Here is a 12880-nt window from a genome sequence, read left to right on the forward strand (position 1 = left end):
CTAGACATTATCACATTGGCACTTTCCACCTTGTAAGCTAGAATGGTAACTGATCATATTCAACAGAAATGTTATCAACAGAAATGTCCTCGTGTTATAATTAGTTGCCTTGAGTTAGACAAACCTCTACTGATCCGATGACTTTGGCATATTCTCCTCGTCCTCCGGACTGTTTCTTATGTAAATACTCAAATCTGAAAGAAAACCATATTTATTCATAAAGAAATGTTGCAAAGGGTAAACTTTATACAGTATATCCGGATGGATATTTTGACAGAATATTTGTGATTTCGCAGGTCATGGGGATGCAGAAACAGAATCAGTACACCGTTATGATACACTGACCTCCATCAATGACAGGTGTGATAATTTGACACTTCTCAATAATGTTTGCATAGATAATGCTCTGACGGGCAATTCTGAATGAAGACATATTCTGCTAATTAATTGTTAACCTCACAATAAAACATAAATTACTGGTATGATGCAGATTATAAAATCCTTGTTGAGATACATATTTTCACATAAATTTGCAAGGAGAGGTTATCACAAACTAAAATAAACATCAATTTACCGTCTGGAAAATATTTGTTTACACATTACAAACCAAGAAAATATTAGGAGTGTTATTCATTACATGAAGAAAGCACTTTTGTGTTTCCTAGCAATAAAAAACCGCAATAAATAATAATAAACACTAAATGAAGTGATTTACTAAATGTCCAAGAAAGCCTATGAAAATATTTGATATAGCGCCCTATCTAGCTAGAATAAGCCACTCTAAAGCGCTTTACAGTACATAGATATTCCGTCTTTGCGTGTTGCAGAGTTATCTTCTCTTGTGAGCAGGTATTGATTGTTACATCATTGGTTTGTGTGTGAAAATTACGTCGTTTTCTCAAAAATTGATGACGTAACTCTCATAAACAAATGACGTACCAATCAATACCTGCTCACAAGAGCAGATAACTCGGCAATACGAAAAGACGGAATACAATTTATACAATCAATACAATATAAAGCATATATACATTATCATAACAAGTTTTCAGGAATTCGCTGGAGCTGGCCTTATCAGGCACTAACTACTAGTCCTATGCCACCTGGCTAATATCTCCCTGTGTGTGTATGCCTGCGTGTGTGTTGGAGATATAATAATAAGAAGTGTAAATCATTAATCTTTAATGTATCATTAAATGCTCCATTAACACTTACTCCACTTTGTTGATAAGCGTTTCTATGAATGAAACCCTCGGTTTTCCCAGGACACACTTAGCTTTGAACTCTCTTTCTAATCTCTGAAAAACAAAACAAAAAACATCAGTTAAAGAAACAAATATTGAAGGATAACCTCAAAATCATTACATCGTAATCTAGACTATTCAGCAGTTTCGGCAGTCATTGTTCAATTGTCGTTTTAAATTAACATATAGATACCTCACTTTGTGTACATAAAAAGAAAACTTCAATACACAAGGAGCAATGTTTTAAATAGATATTTATAGGCAATTTAACTAATCTGATCATAGACGTCCAGGTGTAACTTGACTCACCTGAGCATAGATGTCCAGGTGTAACTTGACTCACCTGAGCATAGATGTTCAGGTGTAACTTGACTCACCTGAGCATAGATGTCCAAGTGTAACTTATCTCACCTGTGTATAGATGTCCAGGTGTAACTTGACTCACCTGAGCATAGGTGTCCAGGTGTAACTTGACTCACCTGAGCATAGATATCGTGGTGTAACTTGACTCACCTGAGCATAGATGTCCAGGTGTAACTTGACTCACCTGAGCATAGATGTCCAGGTATAACTTGACTCACCTGAGCATAGATGTCCAGGTATTACTTGACTCAACTGAGCATAGATGTACAGGTGTAACTTGACTCACCTGAGCATAGATATTGTGGTGTAACTTGACTCACCTGAGCATAGATGTCTAGGTGTAACTCGCCCATTCCTGATGCTATAGATTCCTTATTTTCGTCGTCCCACACCACACGAAAGGTGGGGTCTTCCTTTGTGAATCGACTGATTCCTTTGGAGAAATTCTCGCTGCTCTTTTTGTCGACCGGCTTGATAGACATGGATATAACAGGGTCTGGTACATACATTCTTTCCTGAAAAACAACAAAAAATGGGCAAAGGTCATTTATTTGAACAAACTTGGTAGCCATTCATCCCAGAATGTTACTGGCCAAAAATCATCACCCAAGGCCGCTTTGTTATCCAGAAGTTGTTTAAAGTAAAAAGTTGACTACAGACGGACGACAAGTGCCGCACCAAGGCATAAGCTAACTTGGCCCTTCGGACCTAGTGAGCTGAAATTGAAATAACATTACACCAGATGAAATGGTAAGAGGGACTTGATGTCAATTGGGAAATATCAAAGGGCCCACGGAAGTGGAAGACTGTCTGCATGAATACAATGTTATTAATACTGCAGAATGAATATGACTATTGTTTTCCATTAACAGAGAGCTGTTTGTACAGTATGCTGGTCCACTTCAACCAAGACATTTATTTTTCCAATTTACCATACACAGGTCGTTTATGTACAGTTCCTTTTAAGAAGGATTCTGTTTAATTTAGAGGTATACATGTACGGCAGGCACACTTCAACCTGTTTTGACCTAAACATAGAAAACCAGCACCAAAATAAAGAATTCTGTTTGGTTTGTATTCACTATAGCAACTAATTAAGGTTATAAACACAGATGAAGAAGACTCTGATAATTGTGTCATACTGGATTTTGTTTTGTTTCTGCAGCAAAATGTGAAACCAAAATGACACTGAAGTTCCTCAAACATCCCAACATTAGTTAAGCGTCAGATATACAGAAGTGTATGTACCAAAGAGACGTTTGTAAATGTTACTGTTTCACCATCCAGCTAGGAACAAAATTGGCTAGATCAATGTTATTCTACAGTACCTCATGTTTCCAGATGGTAAATTTTCAACCTTCTGGAGATGGACAAGCATGATGTGAAGAATCAGGGTACTTAATGTTCTAAAAGAAGGGGCCAACTGATTTACAGAACATTGATACTGAAATTTTTACTCCAAAAAGGTAATTTTTCAGTGTTTTAAGATCAAACAGCACACTATTTTAACTGGTTTTCAAGTCGTTTTTTAGTTTTTCTTAAAAACCCTTTTCTGTAATTTACAAATATTTTTAATAGCTTTTTTCATCTGTACAGATAAGAATTCATTGAATTTAGTGAATTCTTCAGCCAATATGTGTAGTTTCTCTTACAAGAAGTTGAAAGTACACAAATATCTTCCAAAAATCTATGAAACATCACCATATTTTACCGTAGATTTTTTGGGATAAATAGAGCGACAAACGGATGGATGCTGACTAGGTACACAGAGAGGTTATACTTACCATGGATATGTGAGTGTTTCCTGACTAGGTACACAGTGAGGTTATACTTACCATGGATAGGTGAGTGTTTCCTGACTAGGTACACAGTGAGGTTATACTAACCATGGATAGGTGAGTGTTTCCTGACTAGGTACACAGAGAGGTTATACTTACCATGGATAAGTGAGTGTTTCCTGACTAGGTACACAGTGAGGTTATACTAACCATGGATAGGTGAGTGTTTCCTGACTAGGTACACAGAGAGGTTATACTTACCATAGATAGGTGAGTGTTTCCTGACTAGGTACACAGTGAGGTTATACTTACCATAGATAGGTGAGTGTTTCCTGACTAGGTACACAGAGAGGTTATACTTACCATAGATAGGTGAGTGTTTCCTGACTAGGTACACAGTGAGGTTATACTTACCATAGATAGGTGAGTGTTTCCTGACTAGGTACACAGTGAGGTTATACTTACCATAGATAGGTGAGTGTTTCCTGACTAGGTACACAGAGAGGTTATACTTACCATAGATAGGTGAGTGTTTCCTGACTAGGTACACAGAGAGGTTATACTTACCATAGATAGGTGAGTGTTTCCTGACTAGGTACACAGAGAGGTTATACTTACCATAGATAGGTGAGTGTTTCCTGACTAGGTACACAGAGAGGTTATACTTACCATAGATAGGTGAGTGTTTCCTGACTAGGTACACAGAGAGGTTATACTTACCATAGATAGGTGAGTGTTTCCTGACTAGGTACACAGAGAGGTTATACTTACCATAGATAGGTGAGTGTTTCCTGACTAGGTACACAGAGAGGTTATACTTACCATAGATAGGTGAGTGTTTCCTGACTAGGTACACAGAGAGGTTATACTTACCATAGATAGGTGAGTGTTTCCTGACTAGGTACACAGAGAGGTTATACTTACCATAGATAGGTGAGTGTTTCCTGACTAGGTACACAGAGAGGTTATACTTACCATAGATAGGTGAGTGTTTCCTGACTAGGTACACAGAGAGGTTATACTTACCATAGATAGGTGAGTGTTTCCTGACTAGGTACACAGAGAGGTTATACTTACCATAGATAGGTGAGTGTTTCCTGACTAGGTACACAGAGAGGTTATACTTACCATAGATAGGTGAGTGTTTCCTGACTAGGTACACAGAGAGGTTATACTTACCATAGATAGGTGAGTGTTTCCTGACTAGGTACACAGAGAGGTTATACTTACCATAGATAGGTGAGTGTTTCCTGACTAGGTACACAGAGAGGTTATACTTACCATAGATAGGTGAGTGTTTCCTGACTAGGTACACAGAGAGGTTATACTTACCATAGATAGGTGAGTGTTTCCTGACTAGGTACACAGAGAGGTTATACTTACCATAGATAGGTGAGTGTTTCCTGACTAGGTACACAGAGAGGTTATACTTACCATAGATAGGTGAGTGTTTCCTGACTAGGTACACAGAGAGGTTATACTTACCATAGATAGGTGAGTGTTTCCTGACTAGGTACACAGAGAGGTTATACTTACCATAGATAGGTGAGTGTTTCCTGACTAGGTACACAGAGAGGTTATACTTACCATAGATAGGTGAGTGTTTCCTGACTAGGTACACAGAGAGGTTATACTTACCATAGATAGGTGAGTGTTTCCTGACTAGGTACACAGAGAGGTTATACTTACCATAGATAGGTGAGTGTTTCCTGACTAGGTACACAGAGAGGTTATACTTACCATAGATAGGTGAGTGTTTCCTGACTAGGTACACAGAGAGGTTATACTTACCATAGATAGGTGAGTGTTTCCTGACTAGGTACACAGAGAGGTTATACTTACCATAGATAGGTGAGTGTTTCCTGACTAGGTACACAGAGAGGTTATACTTACCATAGATAGGTGAGTGTTTCCTGACTAGGTACACAGAGAGGTTATACTTACCATAGATAGGTGAGTGTTTCCTGACTAGGTACACAGAGAGGTTATACTTACCATAGATAGGTGAGTGTTTCCTGACTAGGTACACAGAGAGGTTATACTTACCATAGATAGGTGAGTGTTTCCTGACTAGGTACACAGAGAGGTTATACTTACCATAGATAGGTGAGTGTTTCCTGACTAGGTACACAGAGAGGTTATACTTACCATAGATAGGTGAGTGTTTCCTGACTAGGTACACAGAGAGGTTATACTTACCATAGATAGGTGAGTGTTTCCTGACTAGGTACACAGAGAGGTTATACTTACCATAGATAGGTGAGTGTTTCCTGACTAGGTACACAGAGAGGTTATACTTACCATAGATAGGTGAGTGTTTCCTGACTAGGTACACAGAGAGGTTATACTTACCATAGATAGGTGAGTGTTTCCTGACTAGGTACACAGAGAGGTTATACTTACCATAGATAGGTGAGTGTTTCCTGACTAGGTACACAGAGAGGTTATACTTACCATAGATAGGTGAGTGTTTCCTGACTAGGTACACAGAGAGGTTATACTTACCATAGATAGGTGAGTGTTTCCTGACTAGGTACACAGAGAGGTTATACTTACCATAGATAGGTGAGTGTTTCCTGACTAGGTACACAGAGAGGTTATACTTACCATAGATAGGTGAGTGTTTCCTGACTAGGTACACAGAGAGGTTATACTTACCATAGATAGGTGAGTGTTTCCTGACTAGGTACACAGAGAGGTTATACTTACCATAGATAGGTGAGTGTTTCCTGACTAGGTACACAGAGAGGTTATACTTACCATAGATAGGTGAGTGTTTCCTGACTAGGTACACAGAGAGGTTATACTTACCATAGATAGGTGAGTGTTTCCTGACTAGGTACACAGAGAGGTTATACTTACCATAGATAGGTGAGTGTTTCCTGACTAGGTACACAGAGAGGTTATACTTACCATAGATAGGTGAGTGTTTCCTGACTAGGTACACAGTGAGGTTATACTTACCATAGATAGGTGAGTGTTTCCTGACTAGGTACACAGAGAGGTTATACTTACCATAGATAGGTGAGTGTTTCCTTTAGTAACAAACGTGTCTCCACTGGCACAGTCTATCCCAAACAGAGCAGAGATGTCGCCAGCATACGTCTGGCCCAGGTCCTACAATAAAACAGTGAAACCACTTGTTCAAGAGTTGACCAGTTCATCAACAAAGTTGTTCAAACTCTGATCTGTGAGACAGCAACTCTTTCATGTGAAACTGAAAACGATGTTTTGATAATTTCTTTTGAAAGTGGGGATCATTTGTTACCAAATAAAATATATCCCAAATAACCCTTCTATGGAAAGAGGCTTGATTTTTCACCCTCATTTTAACATTTTAAATCAGTAGATTTCTTTGGGCTAGAATTTAATTAAATTCAATTGCACATAACAGCTTAAACTATGACATCTTACTCTTTTGTTTTGTTGATTAGGGGTCATTTTGATTTTTTCTTCCCGATTATTTTAATTTTGCCATTCACTTTATCCTCCATGGAAATTTTGAACAGTTCGCAAGTATTCCGTCTTTTTGTTTTGCAGAGTTATCTGCTCTTGTGAGCAGGTATTGATTGTTACGTCATTAGTTTGTGTGAGAAAATGACGTCACTTTCTCAAAAATGTATGACGCTACTCTCACTAAAAAATGACGTCACAATCAATACTTGCTCACAAGAGCAGATAACTCTGCAATACGAAAAGACGGAATATAGTGAGTAAATCTAAAATCCACTATATTCTATTAAAATTATACTTTTAATAAGTTATAAGAATATCTGTTTAAATGGAAGAGATTACACCAAATTTGTTTTGACACAGTATTATCCAAATTCATGTCATCATGTATTTTTCATATTCTAAAATAGAAATTACCCATACAATGAAAGTAGGAAAATGACACTTGAGCAAACTCCAAGTACTGTTCTAGTAGGTGAGAAAGCCAGCCAAGGAACAATGAAGCCACGGTGCTTTATTAGTCAGGTAAAACATGACAGGAGTCACTTCAGACAAGTTTTAGGATTTACCTCCAGTTCGTCAGCATTCATACGACCGAGTCGAGGCACCCTGACCTTCTTGCCTGTCCTTGTGTTGTAGATAGTGTCCCCTCTGTTCAATAAACCCTGGTAACACCTCATGTAGGTCAGCTGGCCAAATCTCCCAGCCTACAAACATTTAACACGGATCAACACCCAAATCTTCCAGCCTACAAACATTTAACACAGATCAACATCCAAATCTCCCAGCCTACAAACATTTAACACAGATCAACACCCAAATCTCCCAGCCTACAAACACTTAACACGGATCAACACCCAAATCTTCCAGCCTACAAACATTTTACACGGATCAACACCCAAATTGAGCAGCGCAGAGTTATCTGCTCTTGTGAGCCACTGCTCTCTTCCAGCCTACAAACATTTAACACAAATCAACAACCAAATCACCCACCTACAAACACTTAACACGGATCAACACCCAAATCTCCCTGCCTACAAACATTTAACACGGATAAACACCCAAATCTTCCAGCCTACAAACATTTAACACGGATCAACACCCAAATCTCCCAGCCTACAAACATTTTACATGGATCAACACCCAAATCTCCCAGCCTATAAACATTTAACACAAATCAACACCCAAATCTCCCAGCCTACAAACATTTAACACGGATCAACACCCAAATCAGAGTCCAACCTTGTCAATATGTTTGGGGCAACAAAGAGGTTTGGCAATAAATTAGGGAAACACATAAACACATTCTTGAGAGAAACTAGAAAATGTCTGTAAGACATAAATGCCCCTCAGCTCATGGACGGGACGGGATGGATATGGGCAACACTATATACCCCCCATTTTATGGTGGGGGCATAAAAAGGGTCCTTGAAATATGTTGGTGGTAAGCAAGATGGCAAAAGAAAGGCGTTATATCGTATGCTACCTTACATACTATTATTATGTAGAGGATCTGTCATTCGTTTTCCTTCATATTAGATTTATGATACAAGTTTTGGATTTTAACGAATATCATGAATCTAATATGAAGGGAAACGAATGACAGAGTAAACTGTATAATTGTGATCTGAAACGAATATTTTACACTTGGCCGCCTCTGAAACGATGAAAATTGCATCTGCTTCACAATGACGTGACGTCACATTGATTGTTCCTATTCGATTGTGACGTCATTTCCGGAGTGATATTACACACGTTTCATATACATAATTAATGTGATGGCTTTATGACACTGCATAACACTGTATTCATATGATAAATATCAATATACTTCTAGTACATGTATAACTTTATAAATAATAATATTATTTGTGTTAGAGTTAAGGGTGTATGTTACTTGGAGGTAAAACCTCATCATCGATGAGGAATGCTGCTAATTCACACATTAAAACTTATGTTGATTTGTGTTTGAATTATCTCCCTTTCAATTTTTTTTTTTTCCTGCTATCAAAGTCAGAATTGATTTAATGAGAGTTATCACAGCATAGATTCTTTGTTAATATTTCAAAGTGTAACCAATTGAATGCTGACGTCCAACCAACAATTAATGAAACATGTTACAGCTCACATCCCTTAGTATAGAATTCTTTCAGCCAGGAGATATAATGGGGTTTAATCTTTAGTATAGAATTCTCTCAGCCAGGAGATATAATGGGGTTTAATCTTTAGTGTAGAATTCTCTCAGCCAGGAGATATCAAGTTGAATGGGTTTTTTTCTTTAAAAATCACTAAATTGTGGTATTGCTGATATTCGTTTTTTTCAGCAAAAATAATTTCTTGATTTTCTTTGCGTTTAGTGTTCAAATAAAACTATATCTAGATATTAATGTTTTTAAATATCTGTCATTTTAACCAAAAAAAAAAGTCTTGTTGCTCTAATTAATGTACGAAAACCTTACGAAAACCTTAAGGACCATACTTTTAGATTTGTTCATTATTTGCTCATTAATATAAACAGATTTTTGCCCCCAGTTTTTCATGTAGTTCACATTAAAGCTAAATATATGATTAAATTAACACTCTTTCATCGGTGAAATCTGTCATTTGTGTATTTTATCTAAATTTTTTTAAACTTAAATCACACTAATTATTACCTCCAGTTTAAAGGCCAGTCCAATGAATGGATTATCACCTGTCCTTGCTGGATTCATCGCAATTTTCTTTTCCTCACTGAATCAGAAAGAAACATTTTCTTAAACAGATACATACTGTGAATATGAAATTTCTTCTGCTTCGGTTGCAAAACTTTTGAGATTGTCGACAAAACATCCCAAGAATTCTCACACTTATCTTGATTCATCTTACTTACTGGGTTATCCCAAAGAAAACATGAACAGATTCAACAAATATTGTATTAGAAAGCCAACTTCTCAGTGATTAGTAATATTAAGCCCCTAATATCAATAATAATAACATACACATAAAATCATGATTGGACTGGTTTTTATCAGCTTTCAAAATATCACAATTTTTCAAATTTACTTTTCAATAAATAAGTCTGAACAAGTCTTATGATTTTCCCCAGTGACTTTGTAATAAGTTTAACTGAAGTAAAAACTGTTCACGTTAGTCGATGTTCTATTCACAATTTCAAAAGTGGAAAAAAGAAACTGATATTCAAGAAATGACCATGGCCATTTTTCCGGCTTTGAGTATGGTAAGAGAGAAGAGGAGACAAATCTTGATTCACTTTCTATAAATTTATATATACATGGCTAAATGTGCCTGTATTGACACATTCTGTTCAAATTATCTCCCCTGGACTAGCCCTCGATGAACATTCACTTATATTTCACTAATTATAGATCAATACCAACACTTTATTTTTTTTGCAAAAAGTATCTTTACTACGGATATGAATTATCACTGTTTTTTTTGTATCTGGTTTAAAGATAAGAGTAGACCTGAAAGTGGATATTTTAATAATCAATCCATTTTATTGTTATTTTGCTGTCAGACAGGATTTTATTAATTTCAAAATGTTGGCAAACTTAAGTGTAGTGAGAAGATATTTAACGTCACCGGGGTTTTATTGTATTAGGAATTCATACCCCTGCCTTTACCCCTGTATACAGGGATTCTGCGTCAGGAGGCACTTTTTTATGGGGATTCATCTGTGAAACTGTTATTTACATTGATTAAGTGGAACATGTTATTTACATTGACTAAGTGGAACATGTTATTTACATTGACTAAGTGGAACATCTTACCCTTCTACTGAGTTGTCGTTACAGAAGTTCTCTACCTCTGTTGGGTTGGGGAGGTAGCGTATCACAGCATCTAGCAGGGGCTGCACGCCCTTGTTCTTGAGAGCCGATCCCAGCAATACTGGTGTAAATGTCCTTGCAAGACATGTGCGTCGAATGGCATCCTGAAAAATTAGGATTAAAGCACCGATTTTAAAATATCTTAAACGTCACGTGAGGCACATTGTCATGTTATATGTTATGTTGGATGTTTTATTTTTTTTATTTCTTTCTTTTCATTTCATCCTTCCCGCTCCTCGTAATATTTTGAATGGAAAGTTACGATAAAACGACGAAAAAATAAGGATACAGATCAATAATTTTAACTCTTTCATCTTGGACACCTGTTCACAGTGACCACCTGTGTTAAGTGACTGTTTTACTAGTTCTCTCCTGGGTGGTTGCTATATACAGGTTTGACTAGTACATGTATTTTGCAACTAATATGCCAAGATAGCTAAGGTTGGAGGCTTAGTGCATGACCCAAATCATAAAGGGGTATGCCGCTGTACAGTCAAAAAAATCAAAACATGCCCCAAGCAACAACAGGAAAGGTATATATCACTGGCAAAAACTTAAACAGAATATGGTGTTTCTGAGACTCTCTCTTACCAGGGACATACAATCAGCTTTGTTATAAGGCAGAATTCACTAAAGCAAGTTTACACTCGCAGAAAACACATTTTAACTATAAATGCTTTATCAAATTGAAAGAATAATCTGAAAACAACAAACATGAATTTCTTTTTCTGTCGGCGTCTTCTCCTCCAGAAACATGTCAGCTAATTGTTCGTCAGCATCAGCTACTATTTCTGTAGGTAGGACAAAAATTTTATTAGGATGGATTTATACGATACACTGGTGTGTTATACGGTACATTGGTGTGTTAGCAAACACATTATTTTAGAAATTCTTAAATAGTAATTTTGCTTTGCAAAAATGTGGAAGATTTTCTTTATTTTAGCAGCTATGTCTGCCTCAAGAAAAAATATTTCACAGTAAATATACGTCTATCCACATTTTACAGTACTCCTGAGAGCTAAACAAATTAATGCACAAAAGTAATCAGAATGTGTCATTTCTACAGTAGTTTTAGCTTAAATGAATTTGAATGCAAATAAACCTTCTATGTTTTAATATTTTTGTTAGTATTTCATAACTGTACTGTCACCAATATACATTTAAATATAAAATATAAACTTTATTTGTTTTACAACAATTATGAAACAAGTTCTTTCAACTTATATTAATCACTCTTGTTGGCCCGGATGTTAGCGCGTGGGTGGGGTGGGGGGGCTCTTAGTGTGGGAGGAAACCGGAGTACCAAGAGAAAACCCACGTGGTTGGGCAGGTGACCCCAACCTTTTCACGTCCGATCGGGGAATCGAACCCTGGCCGCCTTGGTGAACGGCAAGTGCACTATCCACTGCACCACCTGACCACCAATATACATTTTATTGGCTCTGCATATTTTATGGTTCACCAGCCAACATTTCACACCTGCAGTCAAAGTAAAAGATTCTTCTGATCAGGAAATGTGTTGGGCGAAAAACTTTTCTATAATTTCAAACCGAAACGTGTAACATTTGTACTATAAACCTCCTATAAAGCCAGAACCTCCCCTTTACCTATAAGCTCCTGTCTGGTATCCTCAGCCTGGGTTCTCATATCCTGTAGAACGTGTAACATTTGTACTATAAACCTCCTATAAAGCCAGAACCTCCCCTTTACCTATAAGCTCCTGTCTGGTATCCTCAGCCTGGGTTCTCATATCCTGTAGAACGTGTAACATTTGTACTATAAACCTCCCATAAAGCCAGAACCTCCCCTTTACCTAGCAGTTCCTGTCTGGTATCCTCAGCCTGGGTTCTCATATCCTGTGGAACGTGTAACATTTGTACAATAAACCTCCCATAAAGCCAGAACCTCCACTTTACCTATCAGTTCCTGTCTGGTATCCTCAGCCTGGGTTCTCATATCCTGTGGAGCGTGTAACATTTATACTATAAACCTCCCATAAAGCCAGAACCTCCCCTTTACCTATCAGTTCCTGTCTGGTATCCTCAGCCTGGGTTCTCATATCCTGTGGAACGTGTAACATTTGTACTATAAACCTCCCATAAAGCCAGAACCTCCCCTTTACCTATCAGTTCCTGTCTGGTATCCTCAGCCTGGGTTCTCATATCCTGTGGAACGTGTAACATTTGTACTATAAACCTCCCATAAAGCCAGAACC

The 12880-nt window shown here is 37.4% G+C and overlaps 1 protein-coding gene across 1 annotated transcript in view; it reads right to left on the minus strand.

Moving 5' to 3' along the window:
- LOC110460021 (elongation factor G, mitochondrial-like) overlaps positions 1 to 12880 on the minus strand; it is a 28391-nt gene that overhangs the window by 7816 nt on the left and 7695 nt on the right. The window contains exons 7-14 of the mRNA XM_021512724.1: positions 11380 to 11456; positions 10609 to 10769; positions 9493 to 9568; positions 7408 to 7545; positions 6401 to 6502; positions 1928 to 2122; positions 1216 to 1298; positions 125 to 194 (exon numbers count right to left, since the gene is read on the minus strand). Coding sequence (XP_021368399.1) covers positions 125 to 194; positions 1216 to 1298; positions 1928 to 2122; positions 6401 to 6502; positions 7408 to 7545; positions 9493 to 9568; positions 10609 to 10769; positions 11380 to 11456 — 902 coding nt within the window. The remainder of the gene's footprint in view (positions 1 to 124; positions 195 to 1215; positions 1299 to 1927; positions 2123 to 6400; positions 6503 to 7407; positions 7546 to 9492; positions 9569 to 10608; positions 10770 to 11379; positions 11457 to 12880) is intronic.

Source organism: Mizuhopecten yessoensis, unplaced genomic scaffold (genome assembly GCF_002113885.1).
Source record: "Mizuhopecten yessoensis strain PY_sf001 unplaced genomic scaffold, ASM211388v2 scaffold1321, whole genome shotgun sequence".
NCBI lineage: Eukaryota > Metazoa > Mollusca > Bivalvia > Pectinida > Pectinidae > Mizuhopecten > Mizuhopecten yessoensis.